The sequence below is a fragment of the Amia ocellicauda genome, chromosome 12, assembly GCF_036373705.1.
Source record: "Amia ocellicauda isolate fAmiCal2 chromosome 12, fAmiCal2.hap1, whole genome shotgun sequence".
NCBI lineage: Eukaryota > Metazoa > Chordata > Actinopteri > Amiiformes > Amiidae > Amia > Amia ocellicauda.
This window is the reverse complement of record NC_089861.1, coordinates 21,172,501-21,192,058: the sequence shown is the minus strand read 5'-3', so window position 1 is coordinate 21,192,058 and position 19,558 is coordinate 21,172,501. Positions and strand designations below refer to the sequence as shown.

The window sequence follows — 19,558 nt, the reverse complement described above, 5'->3', positions numbered from 1 at the left end:
GTCTTTCTTTTTCAGGGAACCAGGGTTATGATAATAACCTAACGCTATTTTGTGTTGCTATCTGAAACAGATATATATGTACAGATACTGCTGCTAATAGTTATAATAATAATTCAGAATCATTGGTGTAGGTTAATTTTACACATGCATTTTACTATTGTATATAGAAATAAAAAAACAATAGTCTGTATCACTATGCTACCTGATGAAAATCACCTACCCACAGCATGAACCAGGAACAGCACAATCCTGAGGTCAATGACAAAATCCTTTATCCTTTACTTTTAATTATTTTAGAGCTAACATTCTATATCTCTTGCCAATTCTGCCATTTTCTTCATTTTAATACATTTCAGAGATGACAAAATGCAAAACCATGCAAGCCAAAAATATCCTTTACATATATACCATTATGATTGCCTAATATATAAATGCTAAAAATTAAACGTTTGTGTTTTGCATTTCCAAAATCATTGGCATGCATCCTTACATTAACTACCAATTACTACCAATCAATACATTTTATTGCATGAACAAATGTTTCAGATAATAAGGTATAAAAAAGGCATAAATTCCTTCTTAGAAATTAATATATGTAAGCAGTAACACTATCATGCAACAAGTCTTTTCAAATAAAAAATGTAAAGCCTGTGATGAAGTGGGTTATTCTTGACTTCATCAAGTCATACCAAGAAAATATTCCCTTGCTAGATCACTTTCCTAATTAACTGTTTAAGATATAAACAATATTCACTATTCATTAGAAGGTAGTAATACTTTTGCCCTCTATTTCTTGCACAGCACCATCTCCTTGGTTCACCCTTAAAAAGAGAACATTTAATTCAATTCAATCTTATTTCAATTTAATCTAATCACTCTTTGCAATAATTTGCCACAGAGTGTTTCACACATTAAGCGAACAAATTAGAAAACATACTAGGTTTGCACTTTTGTTAAGGTACTTGTGATTGTATTATTTCATTATGCAATTGTTAACTGTAAGTCGCTATAAATAGCAACACCAGACACATGACATATACATTTAATCATTTAATTTATACTTTTTTTTTTTTCAATTCTATCACCTAGGTTTGGCTATGTGGGGGCAGTATTGAGGTTATACCATGCTCCAAAATAGCTCATATTGAAAGAGCACACAAACCCTACCTCCCAGACCTCAGCATAACCATGAAGAGAAACGCTCTGAGAGTGGCTGAAGTGTGGATGGATGACTACAAAAAAAATGTTTACATAGCATGGAATCTTCCTTTAGAGGTAGGCAAGCACATCCATTTTTCAGACCTGGGGCACACTAGTAAAAACTGGAAAGTCTTACAACATTTCTTAGAACACTTCATAGAATACCTGACCTTTTCATTTGATAGTTTAATCGAAATATCTCCCAGGACCAAATTAAGAACAAAAGAACATAAGAAAGTTTACAAATGAGAGGAGGCCATTCAACCCATCATGCTCGTTTGCAGTCTCCAGTCTATTTTTAAATGTTCTCAAACTTTCAGCTTCAACCACATCACTGGGGAGTTTGTTCCAGATTGTGACAACTCTCTGTGTGAAGAAGTGTCTCCTGTTTTCCATCTTGAATGCCTTGAAGCCCAATTTCCATTTGTGTCCCCGGGTGCGTGTGTCCCTGCTGATCTGGAAAAGCTCCTCTGGTTTGATGTGGTCGATGCCTTTCATGATTTTGAAGACTTGGATCAAGTCCCCACGTAGTCTCCTCTGTTCCAGGGTGAAAAGGTTCAGTTCCTCAGTCTCTCAGTAGGACATTCCCTTCAGACCTGGAATAAGTCTGGTTGCTCTCCTCTGAACTGCCTCTAGAGCAGCGATATATTTCTTGAAGTGTGGAAATGAACTTCCTGGGACTGGAAATATATATGAACAATATTTATTAAATTAATTAATTACCTAAATAACAATTTCTGCAATATACAATTGTTCTTCATAATATTACTTTAATGTTGTACTATAAGTCCTTGTTTCCCTCCTTAATTGTTGTTTTGTTTTTTGTTGTTTTAGGGTCATGGCATAGACATTGGAGATATCTCTGAGAGAAAGAAACTCAAGGAGAGTCTGAAATGCAAACCATTCCAGTGGTATCTGGACAATGTATACCAGCAGTTGGATAATTTAAGTGGTCTACTTGCCTATGGAGTTGTAAGTACATTTACTGAGGGTTGCAAAAAAAAAAAGAAATTCATAAAAATTTACATGTATACACACATGTATGGTTATAATTTATAATATAATAATTGCTCCAGAATACCTTATTTCTTTCAGCATAATTTCACATTGAAAAATATGGGAAATAATGGTTGTTGTGGTCATACAGATATAGTGCCTTAAAAATATTTCCCAACATAAAATTACCTTACAATAATTGATTTTGAGTTTCAGTGTTTGAAAATAAAATATCAAACAGAAAAAAATGTAAATGTACCATTAGCAATTCAGTAATATGAGAGAATTGGTGGGGGGTTCTGAATACGTTTGCAAGGCACTGTATATTTATGTTTGCATTGATTACATTCCATTACATTCTCTAACATTCTCTAAGTCCCAAAATTATAATTTTCCCTTGAGAACTAGACAAGCCAAGGCATAGTATAATACACCACATACCAATTTAGTTACATTGCCTTCTGGTCCTTGATTTCCAGGGCAGTGAAGAGTAAGTAATATATAACATCTTAGAGAAATGGAGAAAGCACATGGCATCCAGATTTCCACCCTATAAAATACGTAACGCCCTTCAATTTTCCCCTTTGACCCTACAACAGTAATGGGTCACTTGGCCATTTTATTTACAATACAAAGGATCTGCATTGTGTCCTTACTCTCAGTTTTACTGCTGAGTGGACTTTACTATGATTCTTGTAAAACAAATGAAACATTTACCTCAGGTGAGTCATTCTGTACATTTAAGACTGTAGGTTGACTAAATCCTGCAGCTCACCCTACAGTACCAAGCCACATTAAACGTTTAAAAGCATACAAGTATAAAACATATTTACGCTGAGTAAACCCATGGAATGCACCAGCTTACTTTCAAACACAGTGGACTGACCACCCATCTCACCTACTACATTAATTAAAAACAATAAATACATTGATTAAAACATAAACAAAATAAAATACATGCTTAAAAAATGCTTTTTAATTGTTTGTAGCTGAAGAATGATCTCAAGCAGGACATCTGTGTTGATCAAGGGCCTGTTCCTGGAAGTATACCCATACTGTATGGATGTCACTATCAATCTCCTCAGGTAAATTTAAACTTTAAAAAATAATACAGGTATCACATATTTGTATCACAAGGTTTGTAGGTTAACTGATGTTTGTTTTCATCCTTAATTCAGTTTGCCTACTACTTGAGCAGTGGAGAGATCTATATTGGAGGTTTAAAATCTCACAAATACGATAACCGTTGTTTAGTAGATCCCGGAACTGGCTCTAACCCAACTTTGATTGAATGCAAACTGGCAAAAGAAAAAAAGTTTCATATGCACTGGGATTTTAAACAGGTAAATAGTGACTTTATGTGACGGTTGTCAATTCCAAAACATTTAAAATAATCATCATCATCATCATAATGTGTGAAAATGTTTAATTTTATGTTTATTTTGCAGGGGAAGAGCATAAGGAATAGAGAAACAAAAAGATGTCTTGAAATTGTTAAACATACCTACTACAATCTTATCGTTCAAGAGTGCACCAGCCAAATCTGGACATTTCAATATACAATCAAGGATTTTTAAGATAAAGTATGTTTGGAAAGACTTCAGCTTTACATACTAATCTAAAAAGATTTTTCAATTTGAATCTGTGTTTAGTTTTTTTCTAATTGCTCTCTGTATTGAGTGAATACTACAAAAAATGATACAAAATCACACAACATAAGAGGGGTTCTACATTTGTGATTCAAAATTAGCTGGTAATAAATGCCTTGTTCTAAACCTTTGACAATGCCAGTTAGTGTTACAGTCAAACTGTGATTTAAGATTGAGTTATTGGGGAGCTAGCGAGCTTAAGATTGAGTTATTGGGGAGCTAGCGTGATTTCTAAAATCATGGTTTTATGCATCTTTACATATTACAATAGTGTATATGTAATGTACATAACACTTTTCTAGTTACAATCTATAAATTAATCAACAAAAAAAGCAACATTGCTGTGACAGGACGCCGTCTGTCACCGCACGGCTGTTGCTGATGCGCACTAATTAGGTGCTCATGTGCTGCAGCCTTATTGTCTGCTGCCTCTCAAACAGCCTGCGAGCTCTCAGCTGCAGGCAATGAGTACCGAGGCAATTGTGACGTCAGCACCAGCTGTGCTTCAGCTATTTAATCTCTCTCTCTTTCCCCGAAGTAGGACTGGCGCTCATGCCTTATAACTGCCCAGAGCACCCTTTGTTTTGTTGTTTTTCTATCGTTTGTGTTTACCTTGATTCCCCCTTTTTCATTTGTGGACTGTTGGCCACTTCTGCTAACCCGCAATAAAGCCCGGACAACACCGGTAAACCCGAGACTCCCTGTGGTTATTGTGTCCGGTGTCTACAATTGCGATTTGAAGAACCGATTCAGTGTACTTTATGACCAACAAGAAGTCCTAGATGCACGACAGTTATGTCATAAAATATTGAGTGACACCATGGAAAGTGCAAGGGAACTTGGAGGACTCATCACAAGCAGATAAAATGATCTCTCAAGAAACAAGAGAACTTGAGAAGAAAAGATAAATAAATTCAAATTTGTGCAAAACCATAACACAATGTATTATTGACGATGTAGGAAAATTGAACATCCCAATAATTAAAAAAAAAAAAAAACATTTTTAATAACGGAAAACATAATGGGGCTGTTTTTTCTTTAATATAAGCTTGTATTTGTATTATAAGTTATTAACAGTCTTTTTTTTTTTTACAGAATGGCAATACATACATACATACATACATACATACATAGGTGTGACAGGCCGCTGTATGTCACGGCACGGCTGCTGCTGCCGCTCGCTGATTAGGTGCTCATGTGCCGCAGCTGTGTTGTCCGCTCCCTCGCGCCCTGTCCCTCCCTGGGGGAGGGAGCTAACCGATGAGAGGGAGGACTGAGTCTGCAACCCCTGACTGCCCGGAGTACCCTGTTTGTGTGGACGTTTATTTTCTTGTTTTGCTTTTGTTTTTCCCCGTCTTGTGTTCCCTCTCTCTCTCTGCGTATTGTGTCCGGCTGTCCCAATAAGAAATATAGTTAGTTGCATGCAGAGTGTCCGTGGACATTTGGACAGTAATGCTGCATTGTACACCCAGCAACAGCAACCCCGACATAGGCGAAGACATGCCAGAAACGGTGTACTGGCCTCGGCACACATATGAACAGCTCAGCAATTAACTAGTTGTGTCCAGGTACCATCTCAACTGAGACGTGCTGCATAATGACCTGGTCAGAAAAAACCTGCATAGTGCTGCATTATCTGAACACCTTCCAGACAGTAGCAGGTGATACAGTGGGGATCACTCAGTCCGGCATGTCCAGCCACCTTGGCCGGTTCACGTTGTTGCGACATGCTGAGGAACACAAATAAATCAATATATCCACTTTCACATGGAAATTAAATATATAGCATAATAGACCAAGTAGTCACAATAGCACCTTGGCCTAGAAGGCCAGGGCAGTGAAGCAGTAACATTTAAAATTTCAGAAAAAGAAAAAGGAGAAGGCACATAGTAAGCAGATATGTTCATTTTAACATGAAACATGGAACTCCCACAAATTCCCTCCTTAAAGGTGTAAATATAAGTCTTAGAACTTTGATCCTACAACAGTAAGGGGTAATTTGGCCATGTCTGTCTCTAATACAAAGCATCTGCATAGTGTCCTTTATTTTAGTTCTCCTTCTGAGGGAGGTGATGAGATATTTGGAATTACAGCATTGAGCTGTAGTCAGTTCTTGGGTACTGTGTTAATCAAAGTACATGGGTAGTTGTCAGAGGATGTGGATGTTGACATAAAAAAGACATTGATAACCTGTAGGCAAAAGTTGTAGACAGGAGGACAACGACGGCCTCTATAGGTCAATGATTTGCATAGTTGTGCAAAGAATAAACTTGCAGAATGTTACATGAACTATAATGTAAACATAACCCAGTTTGAGCCCCATGAATAATCAGTGCACATAAAAAAGAACAAACATAACAAAGAAAAAGTTAATATATGAGATAAATGGAAATAACTAATGAATATTTATTCAATGTGGATCTACGTCTATGCACGACTAACAGATTATATTGGCTACTGAACAATCAAGAAAAAAAATGAGTGAATATGAAGCCTCTTTGTCAGGGCCATTTGCTAAATTAAAAAAAATAATAATAATATATATATATAAAGAGGGAGAGAGAGAGAGACTTATTGTCTACTACATATCAACATTATTATCTTTCCCACTCGCTGGGTGTCTCTCTGTGGTGTTCTTAAGAAGAGGCTCACTCTGGGAAGTGAAAACCTCATCCTTTCCCTTATCTTTGTGACCTCCTGTTCCATTGGCTTCTCGGATCACCAACCTTGAACCTTTCCCATGCTGTCCATGGCAGAACAAGGGGAATAGTCTCCCAGAGGACCTCTCCTTAAAGGTGTAAATATAAGTCTTATTGTCCGGATTGTAAAACATCAGCTTTCCACTCCTATAGTCTAGGCAAACCCCCAGCCTTTTTGGGATCTCCCCAGAGGGAATGCCAGTGCGAGGATCAGTGAGAGCCCAGAATTTGTCCCCGTCCCTGAGCCCCATGGCCCAGATTCCTTCTTTCTGGATCAAAGGTACCCTCTTGTGCCAAACCACTGTCTCTTTAGCCACCCCAACATCCCAGTAAGCCGTCTGATCTACCTCCACCTCCCAGGACTGTATCCCCGAGGTGAAACCCTCTAGCCCCAGAACGAAAGGATATGACAGAAACCTCTGCCCATCTTCACCAGGGTTTTCTGGGATCCCTTCAGAGTAGTGCACGATCTTGCCATCTTCAGAGACTAGAAGCTTGTGCTGTGCTGTCTTGTGGTCCAACCTGACATTTACTATTTATATGGGAGAGGGTGAAAAGAGAAAGACAATGAAAGTGAGAGTGAGTGAAGCATCAGATTGAGTTATATAGGACAGATGATACAGTTACTGCTATTAATGTTGCTCCTACTACAGCTTCTGTTGTTACTGTTACCACTATTTCTGCCATTTCTACTTTCATACTACTACCTATCTGGCGATTACTCAAGACACATCTATTCAGACTCTATCTGTAATTTACTAATTTATTCCCCTGTGAGCTCAGTTATCCTATATAATTGCACTTTTTGCACATTTTGTCATACTTATTACTTTTATATGTTGTTTATATTGATTTCACCCATGCCCCCTTTCCCTTAGCTCTTAAGTATGACTTCACACTTTGTCTGTAATAATGCAAACTGCATTATGATTCAAATTGTACTGTATTATTGCACTTTGTATTGCTCTTATATTTTCTAAGTCCCCCTGGATAAGGGCGTCTGCTAATAAATCCATCTATCCATCCATCCATCTTCAAAACCATTTATCCTGGTGTGGGTTGCGGGCAAGCTGCAGCCAATCCCGGCAGGCATAGGGCACAAGGCAGGAATACACCCAGGATGGGACGCCAGTCGTCTGCTAATTAATAAATAATAATAATGTTACTAATGTCACTGCTGCAACTATGACCACTATTTGGAATGTATGTGGCCAATGCTGTCACTAACTTCACTCTATTGCTTTAAAAATGAACAAATTCAAAATACGCATCTTACCAGCATGATCCTGAATCTCTGTCCAATCTGAGTAATTCAAAGAGATAGAGAGAGGGAAGGAGATAGATAAGAATCTGTGTCCTTGCTGTGTGCTCCAACAATAAGGCACGCTCCCAAAGTGAAAGGAGAGCGCGTTCTCTCTCTCTTTCCAAGATGTGTATGTGCTGTTCACGCCCAGAGAAGAGAGTGCTTCTGTATTGGAGAGCGTGCAGGCTGCAAGCATGAACTGCGCACGAGCACCATTCTTTCCATCGTTGTGTGACATGCTGATGGTAGGTTGCCTAGATTAAGTCTGAAGTCATATCAATCGATTTAACATTTTAACCTGGCTAAGGAGGATGAGGGAAGTTAGCTACTGTAACGTTATTGTAATCTGTAACGAGATTGAACAAAATCAAGTTCTGTGGTAAATTAGCTAGTCTACAACAATAGCTTGCTGTTTCTTCAATAAGTGTGCACATTTTGAAAAAGTTGTCTTCTTACTTGTTCTGGTGTGAAGCAGCATCATTATGGCAGGAAGGAAGGCAGTAAGAGGAGGCGGCTGACAGATTATTTCCAATTAGAGAGGTTTCTTGCTAGTTTAAGTCGTTAGCTAACAAAAATACTTAAGCACTCATAGCTACTGTCCCACATTTAGCAGGGTTTTAGCAGACATGGATAATATCAGTTCTGCCAAAATCACGGCATCTATCACCAAGTATTAATTTATGGGGAAACATTTTGTGATAGAGACATGCATATATATATATATATATATATATATATATATATTTTTTTTTTTTTTTTTTTTTTGCGGCATAGCTGAGATTCCACCGAAAATAAACCTTTGCGGTTTGTTAACATTGTGTATTTCTTGGCTTCTACAATCCATTGTGCTACTGCAGAACATGGGGATGGTATTGACCAATAGAAAGGACATTACTATGATCTATCCACAGTACATTTTTTCTACCCAATCACAGACTGTGACTTTACAAATATCTAGCCAATCCAAAGGACCCTCTGAAAGCCCTGGAACTCATCTGATAAGGCAGGTGTCAGATTATGTACTGCTCTACAGCCAAAGCCGAGAGCACAGTTTAGTTTATAAACAATATACTTTTTCTATGAACCACAGTGTTTTTGGTAGCTATGGATTCAGAACTTCACCTAAAAGTTTTTTGCCCCCCTAAATGTGCTATAGGTGTCAATTGGCTTTCTGTCTCTAAACAATAAAATAGAAAAAAAAAATCTTAATGTATGTATCAAAGTGTACCAAAACCCTGCATTTAGGGGTTAATGTCTTGAAAAAAATATCCAAAGCAATGATATCCCCGGACCTCCTTACATTTTATTTCACTCACCTTTTCTGAATCATAAACAACTACCTTGTGCTTTTATATGGTAATTGATCATCGGTGTCCCAAATTCTGCCCCGGCTCCACAATTCCAATTTAACCACTGGGTACCAGTGGTGACTACATAGGCAGACATATGGAAAACAACTAAAATAACTATTTATGATGTTCTTCTCTTTCCTCTTTCCAAAATCAGCATCTAGAGATACAGTGAAGAACAGAAAGAGGACATAAAGTCTTTATGTATATTTGTTTTTTTGTAACAGCTACTGCTGCTACAACTTCTACAACTAGTTATAATCTTCCATTACAACTACTACTAGTGCTAACACATCTACTACTGCTAATGTTTCAACAACTATTAATGCTATGTCTATTACTATTGTTAATACTGTAGCGATCCTGGCGGGTGTCTGTGTGTATTGCCAGTAGGGCAGCCCAAAGGTGGGGGGAGAATGTAAAAGTGTGTATGCAGGGTGGGTAGGTCAGTTCGCGGACCCTGTCTGTCTGTCTGTCTGTCTGTTTGTGTGCATGAGTGTGAATGTGTGTTACATGTGGGGTGTTGTTGTGTTGGGTTAAGGAGGGATGTTTGTGGGTGTTTGTGTTCGTGTGGCTTCCCCCGTCTCCAGGTGGTATAGCGGTGATTCACCAGATAGGGGGATATATAAGGGCATGGTGACACACTGAGTCGAGTTGTAGTGAAGGGGCAGACAGAACTGTGTGGAGTTTATGCAAATCTTAGACTGAAAGGGGGGAAAGTGGATGTACCTCTTTGAAAAGATCATTAAACACCAGTTTTGTTTTGGAAGACTTCTGCTTCGTTTGCTTTTATTTCAACTGTGATCATTAAAAGGTTAGGTCGCTACAATACTATTAAAAGTATGACTGTTGTTGCTACAACTAGGAGTACCACTAGGACTACTACCACTACTAATGTTGATTCTCCACTGTTGCCACCCTGAAGCTCACTCACCGTTTTTCTCTTGCAACACACAGCATTCTGCAGAAAAACAGAAATTAAATGATTATTATTGTGTGTTATTAGCATTTTCAATATCAGAAAATTATAGAATGTATTTAGTTGAATAGTATTATTTTATTTCAAGTTGAGAATATCACCAAAAGGGGACTATGAACTACATTGCATTTGCAATGGATTTCATGAAAGCATCATATTGCTGTCAATCAGGCCCTAAGCACTTTCACTCAGGCAAGCAGAGGCACAGACACTCTTTTGCCTTTCAACAGATTTGTGAGTAATAATTGATTTTGGGTGCAAAAGTGCCTCTTCATCTGGGCTTCAACAAGTATTATTTTTCAGTGGTTTCCTTTATTTAAGTGTACTTCAATTAATCACTTATATAAAATTATGAATGATTCTTGTATTATTCATATTTTTACAATTTTATGGTGCACGGACCCATGTCTTTGCCCATAGAAAGTAAGAGTGAGGCATCATGGGTTTTCGCCCTGCAGGCCTACAGAGTCCCAAGGTCCTTGCAATATACATGCTGGGTTGGGGGGCCCCTTCCTGGCCTATCACCAACTTTAGTCCATGATTACACCTAAAGCAGTGATATTGCTCCGCAGAAGCATATTATTATTATTATTATTATTATTATTATTATTATTATTATTATTATTTCTTGGCAGACGCCCTTATCCAGGGCGACTTACAACATATGCAGAGCTCTGCACACTCTGGGTTAATTCTCCTGTCAGCTTTATTTTCTTCATCTTCAACTTCATCTAAACTAAGCCTAGACTATCTGCTCCCCATCTTGGATATAAACTGTGGTTCAGGATGCTCACGCACCACATCATCGTTCAAACTATAAGACAAGGTGATTGCTTCACGATTATGGATCTCAAGCACACTTATTTTCACATTGATTGTTCACACAGGAAGAATCTTCACTTTGCTTTCAAAGGGACAGCGGTAAAGTTTTGTATCCTTCAATTTGGCCTTTCACTCGTGGGTCTACTACAGTTTATTACAGCTAAATCATTTAATCACAAACACTTAATCTCCAGGAACATTTCATTTTATTATAGCGACAGAGCTTTGTATAATGTGAAAAAGGTGACAGCTGTATAAATTTGTTTTCTGTGTGTACTTTTATATTTAAAAATAAAGGATTTAAGTATTTTCTTTATGTTTTATGTTTAATGAGGTTGTTCATGAGCTAGCTAGCTACTACTCATACAATATAGAAGAATGTATACAATGAAGAAAAATGCAAAGGTGTCACGTGAAACAGGGCTTTTCTATTCCTGGTGACACTGATGCTCATCTTGACACAAGGAGTTAAAGAACATATACTATTTACACTTTATTATTATTAATTTATTTGCTTAATGCCAGGGGTGCCTCCATGGGTCTAAAAGTGATGGAGTCAGTATGTCAGATAGGGAGTAAACCTATAGCACAGAATGATTACTATTATGAGTTCTAATGTGTTAAATATTGGTGTCCATGTATGAAATGAAATGTAATTGTGTGAAACAAATGTGGGGATTAAGAATCCGTTGATGAACTTTCACTGGTGATCAAGTGTCAGTGATTAACTACTGGTGATTAAAAAGTGCACAGTGAATTGACCCTTTTTCCATGTGCCCGGAAGCCATTCTGGCCTTCCTCAGGCTTCAGGGAGTCTGTCTAGATCCACTCTAGTGTTTCCATCTACTTGTTGAGAGACTACTGCCTCGGTTCCACTGGCTTAAGTGTCCGTGCATCCCAGAGCTTTTTTTGTAAAAGCAGGCCGTTGTGAAGTGCATCTCTCTTATGGGAGGAGCAGCGACTGTGGGTTTGGTTTGTGTTTCGTTTTAAAAACAAAGACAGAGAACAACACTACGAGCGAAACAGCCTGACGTGGAGAGGACTTGTGTGTCTATTTTATTCTTTCTGCTTTACATGATTGTAAACAGCGTAATAAATACACGTTTCTGTTCAGAGATATTAGGAAGAGCTAAACATGTACAGTGGGGGAAAAAAGTATTTGATCCCCTGCTGATTTTGTATGTTTTCCCACTGACAAAGAAATGATCAGTCTTTAATTTTAATGGTAGGTGTATTTTAAAAGTGAGAGACAGAATAACCACACAAAAATCCAGAAAAACGCATTTCAAAAAAGTTATACATTGATTTGCATGTTAATGAGGGAAATAAGTATTTGATCCCCTATCAATCAGCAAGATTTCTGGCTCCCAGGTGTCTTTTATACAGGTAACGAGCTGAGATTAGGAGAACTCTCTTAAAGGGAGTGCTCCTAATCTCAGCTCGTTACCTGTATACAAGACACCTGTCCACAGAAGCAATCAATCAATCAGATTCCAAACTCTCCACCATGGCCAAGACCAAAGAGCTGTCCAAGGATGTCAGGGACAAGATTGTAGACCTACACAAGGCTGGAATGGGCTACAAGACCATCGCCAAGCAGCTTGGTGAGAAGGTGACAACAGTTGGTGCGATTATTCTCAAATGGAAGAAACACAAAATAACTGTCAGTCTCCCTCGGTCTGGGGCTCCATGCAAGATCTCACCTCGTGGAGTTTCAATGATCATGAGAACGGTGAGGAATCAGCCCAGAACTACACGGCAGGATCTTGTTAATGATCTCAAGGCACCTGGGACCATAGTCACCAAGAAAACAATTGGTAACACACTACACTGTGAAGGACTGAAATCCTGCAGCGCCCGCAAGGTCCCCCTGTTCAAGAAAGCACATGTACAGGCCCGTCTGAAGTTTGCCAATGAACATCTGAATGATTCAGAGGAGAACTGGGTGAAAGTGTTGTGGTCAGATGAGACCAAAATCGAGCTCTTTGGCATCAACTCAACTCGCCGTGTTTGGAGGAGGAGGAATGACCCCAAGAACATCATCCCCACCGTCAAACATGGAGGTGGAAACATTATGCTTTGGGTGTGTTTTTCTGCTAAGGGGACAGGACAACTGCACCGCATCAAAGGGACGATGGACGGGGCCATGTACTGTCAAATCTTGGGTGAGAACCTCCTTCCCTCAGCCAGGGCATTGAAAATGGGTCGTGGATGGGTATTCCAGCATGACAATGACCCAAAACACACAGCCAAGGCAACAAAGGAGTGGCTCAAGAAGAAGCACATTAAGGTCCTGGAGTGGTCTAGCTAGTCTCCAGACCTTAATCCCATAGAAAATCTGTGGAGGGAGCTGAAGGTTCGAGTTGCCAAACGTCAGCCTCGAAACCTTAATGACTTGGAGAGGATCTGCAAAGAGGAGTGGGACAAAATCCCTCCTGAGATGTGTGCAAACCTGGTGGCCAACTACAAGAAACGTCTGACCTCTGTGATTGCCAACAAGGGTTTTGCCACCAAGTACTAAGTCGAAGGGGTCAAATACTTATTTCCCTCATTAACATGCAAATCAATTGATAACTTTATAATAATAATAATAATAATAATAATAATAATAATAATAATAATAATAATAAAGCACATTTAAAAAAAACATTGTAGCAGAAACTTGTATTTAAAATCTGAATGTAAAAAATAAAAATGGTAGTCAGAATCTAAGAAAGACAGTTGAAAGATTTTAAACCCTCTGCTCAACACCAATACGTAATAAGAAACCTAAGGATTGTCATAAATCCACCAGATAGATAAGAAAAGCACCTGCTCATTGACATGTATATTCACAATAATTTCAAGTCAAATTGTTGTATTGATCTCTCCATTCCTCACTTTGTTTTTCTACTTACAGTTCAAATGTGATTTGATTAAAAAATCTGCACAATCTCCAGTCTCACGTCTTCCTTATATCCTTTCACAACCATAACTTCTGCACTTTGGAAAACAAACATACAGAGAGAATGCGGGGGGGCGGTCATTGCATCCCATCCCATGTGCAGCAGGTGAGACCAACACAGTTCATAATCACAAACTCATTATCCAAATCAAAACATCATGAATTTAAATGAAATTGGAAGATCACTTGGCAAACTGATAAATAAATTATTGCATTTATTTATGAATGAAGTAATTTATTAATAAATTTACCAATTTATGCATTCATTTACAAATTGACAAATTCATTTATGAATTAAAGATTACATTTTGACCGTTATAATGCTTTATAGCTAACAGAGGCTTGTAGGGACAGTCAAGTATCTGCCCCTGACTTTCCACAACTCTGAGCACTGTATCAGTCTCTGTGTGGTTAGGCACCTGTATAGTTGGGGAACAATAGTCTGTTAAGGGGGAGGGAAGAAGTGAAAATGAAAGGGGAAGAAGGGGGAAGAAAAAAAAAGAGAAAAAGAGAGGAAAAAAGGAGGAAAAGAGAGAGAAAGGAAAGGAAAGAGAGAAATTGAGGACCCCCCTCTGTATTCCAAGTGTTAATAATGTTATGATACTGACACATTTTCTGGAAATTGCAGAAAATGTCAATTTTGTTTATTTTGTCTTGCAGGAGAGCCCAGATCCGAAGGTCCCGGTTGGAGTGCCGCCTCCTATGGACAATGTGTGACAAAATTAACACCCAAATAAATAAAATATGCAATATATAAGTATATACAAGTATATACATTATATATATATATATATATATATAATATATTTATTCGTTTATTTTGTAGTATTTATTTGTTTATTTCTTTAGTTATTTTAATTTCGTTATTTATTTATTACCGTTTTTAATGTAGTGTTACACTGCTATTTTAAGTTTATTTTACTGTTTACAGCTGAGATGGTGGGGGAATATGGGAGGGCATTGGATAGGAAGGTTAAAAAAAGTATAGTTTGTATTGTCTGTTTCTGTCAACAATAAAAACAACTGGTTAAAAAAAGCAGTGTGTAGTATGAACAAGAACTGAAATCTCAAGGCCTTGTATAAATGCAGAAATATGTTTATTAAATAAATAACAGACTACAATGATAAACTATATATACAATATATACACATATTATATATATATATATATATATATATATATATATATATATATATATATATATAGCAGAGATCATCTTGTTACACAGTGTGTTTTGAATAATATAAAACCACTCTTTTCGAAAACACTGCTGACCTGCTGGTTGTTGAGGGTCAAGCTGGTCTGGGTCCTCAACTCGACCAGACACTCAGCCAGGCTGTCCACCCGGTCCATCCCTGGAATGTTGTGATCATCCACAGCCTGAAACAGTACAATATGCAGAGTGCAGAAAGATGATAAATAAAAAGATAAATAAAATGACCATTAACTGCCACTATTTCTATAGTTTAAACTATTTTTATGTGGTGGTTGTCATCATGTTATAAATTAATATAAATTACTCTAAACATGAATTTATATTCCATGAAAATGTTGGGATCGTTGTGAAATCTTTACATACCCACTGCTCCTCAGGCACCTGAGGGGGGCCCCCAGCACCTGGTGTGGTGGCAGCAGGCTGGACTGTGAAGGAGGCAGGTAGGGTGGTGGTGACACCAGTAACTGGCAGGGTGGAAGAGGCCGCTGGCAGGGTAGAGCAGGCCGCTGGCAGGGTACAGGGGACAGTGGACAGTGGTGGCTGAACTGTCGGTGGGACAATCTGGGCACCGGTGGTGAGTTCATTCAGGAGAGAACTCAGGGTGGGGTCAACACCGATGTCGTCCTCAAATCCCTCATCCTCCTGCTCTTCCTCCACATCGACATCCTCCAGCAGCTGGTCTGTCTCCTCAGCATCTGGGTCCAGATCTGTCTGTCTCAGCAGGTAGTCCACTCCAATAAGCTCACCTAAATAAACAGAATGTAGATTAGTAAACCAATAAGCCTAGAGTAGGAGGAGAAAAAAGATGTTTGCTCCACAATGGAGTGTGAGTCTTACCAGTGTACTGAGCAGGGGGGTGGAAGGTGGGCACGTGCTTTCGCCCAAACACCTTAAGGCTGTTGGTGTTCACACAGTGCACCATGTCCCCTGCATAGCTGAGGAGAGAGGAAGATCTGGCGGCCAGGGACGCCGCACCCCGGTCCTGGTTCCACCTGTTCAGGCCTTCCAGGAGGTACAGCTGAAAATTCAGGCTGTTGGCGCTGGTTCCTGAAAATACATATCACAATCGATAAGGGTATATTCCATCATTTTAAATAAAAAGATTAACAGGGCAAATGGAACATACATTTTTAAACATTCAAACTAAATAAATGATCAAAATGAAATAATAGTAATAAGTCACAAACCTGGAATGAACCTGTTCAGGTGGCAGTGGAAGGACTCCAGGGACGTAGAGCCTCTGGCACACCTGTACTTACTGAGGACTAACCCTCTCTTGGTGGTGGTGAAGCCGGTCTCAGTGTAGAGAGACACACCTGGCACGTCCTGGATGCACTTCATGTGCCTCCTCTGAACACACCAGATGTGCTCCATCCTCACAGTGTCCAGCAGAGGGACGCCCATTAGGTCTCTCCCCTTCTCCCCCATCAGCTCCTGCAGCAGCAGCTCCATGCAGTGGATGGTGGACTCCACTCCGCGTGTCCTCCGACGACAGTAGAGGGCCAGCTCTTTCTTGGTGACCAGGTCATCAGTGATGAGAGGCACCCCCTCCAGCATCAGATGCTCCCTCTTCGCCTGGCGTAACAGGGCCACGTCGGCTGGGTCCCACTCAAAAATGCACACCGTCAGACGTGCCATGAAGGTGGGGTAGAGGGGATGGGCATCCGTGGTGCACACTGCGGCCAGCCGCCGCATGAAGTGCCAGATGTCCAGCCTGATGTGGAGGTTGGGCCATCCACCGAACCTGTCCTGCAGCTTGCACTGCCCCGCTTCCACACAGCAGCCAGTGTCCACATACAGCAGCACAGGGGGAGCCACACCCACCTGCCTGTACCTGCTGATGACACCTGACACCATGGGGTCCAGACCTGGTCCCTCCTGGGCAGTCAGGACACTGATGAGGACCAGGCCAACCTCGTTGCTGATGGAGGACAGCCACTGTGCAGTGCCCTTGGCTGTGCCTGCCAGCTTCCTCGTGATCTGAAATGACAAAGAATATACACTCAAAACATGAATAACACATGAATAACACAAGTGCACAACAGTTAACACACCAATAAAAGTATTACCCAACTTCTTATTACCTTCTTCGTTGAGTCCATTTTTAAACTGGACCCAAACGTTGAGGTGATGCTGGCCTTAATGTGGTCCATGCGGCTGATAATGTCCTGACCGTATACAGACAGCAGCCACCTACTGGTGGGTACATCGATGGGCTCCGGGCGGTCCTGGCACACAACTGGGAAGAGGCTGGGACGGTCAACAAAGTCGGCGCACTCCCCCAGGTAGTGGGACAGGCGGTCCAGCCACTCCTCTCCGTGGTTCTCCTTCAGCTGCTTCGCCAGTCGGGTCGAGCTGTTCCCCAGGGTCCTCTCCCGCATCATACGTATGACACGACTGTCACACGCGTACCTTTGTATAGAAATAAAAAAGAGATTTGTATAAGTGATTCATTCCATGTCTTTTTCAAAACACCCTAAGAAGATTAATCATATTATGCATATTTTATTAGAATATTCAATATAAGGCCTGTAGATTGGAACTCACTTGCGCATCAGGATAAGCCGGAACATCCTGCGGCGGGGCAGGTCCAGCTGCTCCAGGACTGTCTGGCTGGTAGACAGGTAGTTCAGGCAACATACAGTGCATCTGAGTGTCTCCGTCACCATCAGGTAGTACCTGTCGATGTCCAGGACCTTCCGCGCCCTCTTATGGGCCCCATACCCGGTCAGCTGCTTCCCACAGTCAGGACAGAACACCCTAACCTTCCACAGGTGATAGGGCATCCATACCAGCAGCCTGTGTGTGAAGAATCGGTCTGGTGTTGGAGCCTGGTGGTAGATGAGGGACGGGACTGGTGGCTCATACCACAGCTTCACATCAGGCCGCAGCTTGCCCGCGTGAAAGAGGGCGGAGGAAATCCACCTCTGATCTTGAGAGGGGATTGTCGCCCTCATTTTACCAGGCAGCCAAAATGGAGCCAGAGCAGGAGCAGGAGCAGGAGCCAGGGCAAGGGCAGGAGCCAGGGCAAGGGCAGGAGCCAGGGCAGGAGCAGCAGAAGCAACAAGCTCAATCTAATTAAAAAACAGTAAAACATTACAGATACGATTTGACACAATTTTGTTTCGGACAAGGCATGGATATTGAAGTTCAGTATTCACTAAAAATAGAGTCCATCTAAGTCCATCAAAGAAGACAGTACTTACAGAGGCCCTAGCAGAGGGGCTGGAGTGGGGCTGTGAGAAAGGATACATAGATTAGCATTTTTAAGGTAAACAAACAAACAAACAAACATACAAAAGTAATGATAAAGTTGATTAAGTTTATTACATGTACCTGAACAGCCTTCCATGGGGAACTCAGAGTGGGCCTTGCTGCAGCACCATGGGAGCCCCCAAATCGTGGTTTTGTAAACTGGAAGGGCGGAAGCACAAAATAATATACATGTAAAATAATACATACTTACTTTGAAAACACATTAGAAATCATACCATTGATGCACACACTTGGCCACTTTCTATCTGTGCTCTCAAACCCTGGTGCTGTTTGCATCACCACCATTTAGAGACAGTTGTCACTAGCCTATCTGACAAGTTGAATAATCTATTACCATTGAGATGGTCAGTGAAGGCCGCGTAGGAGCAGGAGCTGGGGCAGGAGCTGGGGCAGACGTGGAGGCAGACGTTGAGGCAGGCGGTCCACTGGTAGCCTGTTGAAAAATAACAATAAAACAGAATCAAAACTTCCCAGCTACAGCAACATGGTTTATGTTGAAAAGCCTGGACGAGACTACCTTTTTAGGATGGAACCCACACCGGCAACTCTGTGGGCCACCAAATAGAGTCGCCTGTCCACGGACCTGAATTGGGCATTTCTCTATCTATAACAATAAGACATTAATCGTTTGTCCATTAGGAAGAAACATTTAGATTATGTTACATGGCTTTACACCGGGTTTCCCATTATCTATTGTCAATGCATACCCTCTGAAAGATGTCATACCATCTCTTCTGGCGCGGAGCAGGTCTGTTGCCTGCATCGGCAGGCCAAACCCCTGTGCTGGCAAATCGCCGTAGGCGGGACATCCACTCCCCATCCCCCATGGCCTTGTGTGGTTTTTATTTGGACATGATCCAAACCACTCGATAAACTCAATGAAATAAATCAGACAGACAGTCACAATAAAAATCAGTTTGAGTGATTTCACTCATTTACACACAGCAGTGGCCAATAACAAGAGATGACACAGTAACTAATGTGAGCTAAAAGCATCTGTCATTACTCCCTGAATGCTGTAGCCATAGTGTAAAGTAGCCAAATGATAAGCTCTCGATTGCTAAATTGGACCTTAATTGAAGTAACTATCAATAATTTCTTAATCAGAGCATTTTAATAATGTA

General features: G+C 40.4%; 1 protein-coding gene across 2 annotated transcripts in view; it reads left to right on the top strand.

The window, feature by feature from the left end:
• Positions 1-4,611, top strand: part of LOC136764105 (probable polypeptide N-acetylgalactosaminyltransferase 8) — a 52,523-nt gene extending 47,912 nt beyond the window's left edge. Inside the window, exons 7-11 of one of the 2 annotated variants that reach the window (XM_066717927.1) lie at positions 1,090-1,275; positions 2,035-2,172; positions 3,186-3,281; positions 3,375-3,539; positions 3,645-4,611. In XM_066717927.1, the coding sequence (XP_066574024.1) occupies positions 1,090-1,275; positions 2,035-2,172; positions 3,186-3,281; positions 3,375-3,539; positions 3,645-3,773 (714 nt within the window). In that variant the 3' untranslated portion in view covers positions 3,774-4,611. The remainder of the gene's footprint in view (positions 1-1,089; positions 1,276-2,034; positions 2,173-3,185; positions 3,282-3,374; positions 3,540-3,644) is intronic. The other variant, XM_066717926.1, reaches the window with a different exon arrangement.
• The last annotated feature ends 14,947 nt before the right edge of the window (positions 4,612-19,558 follow it).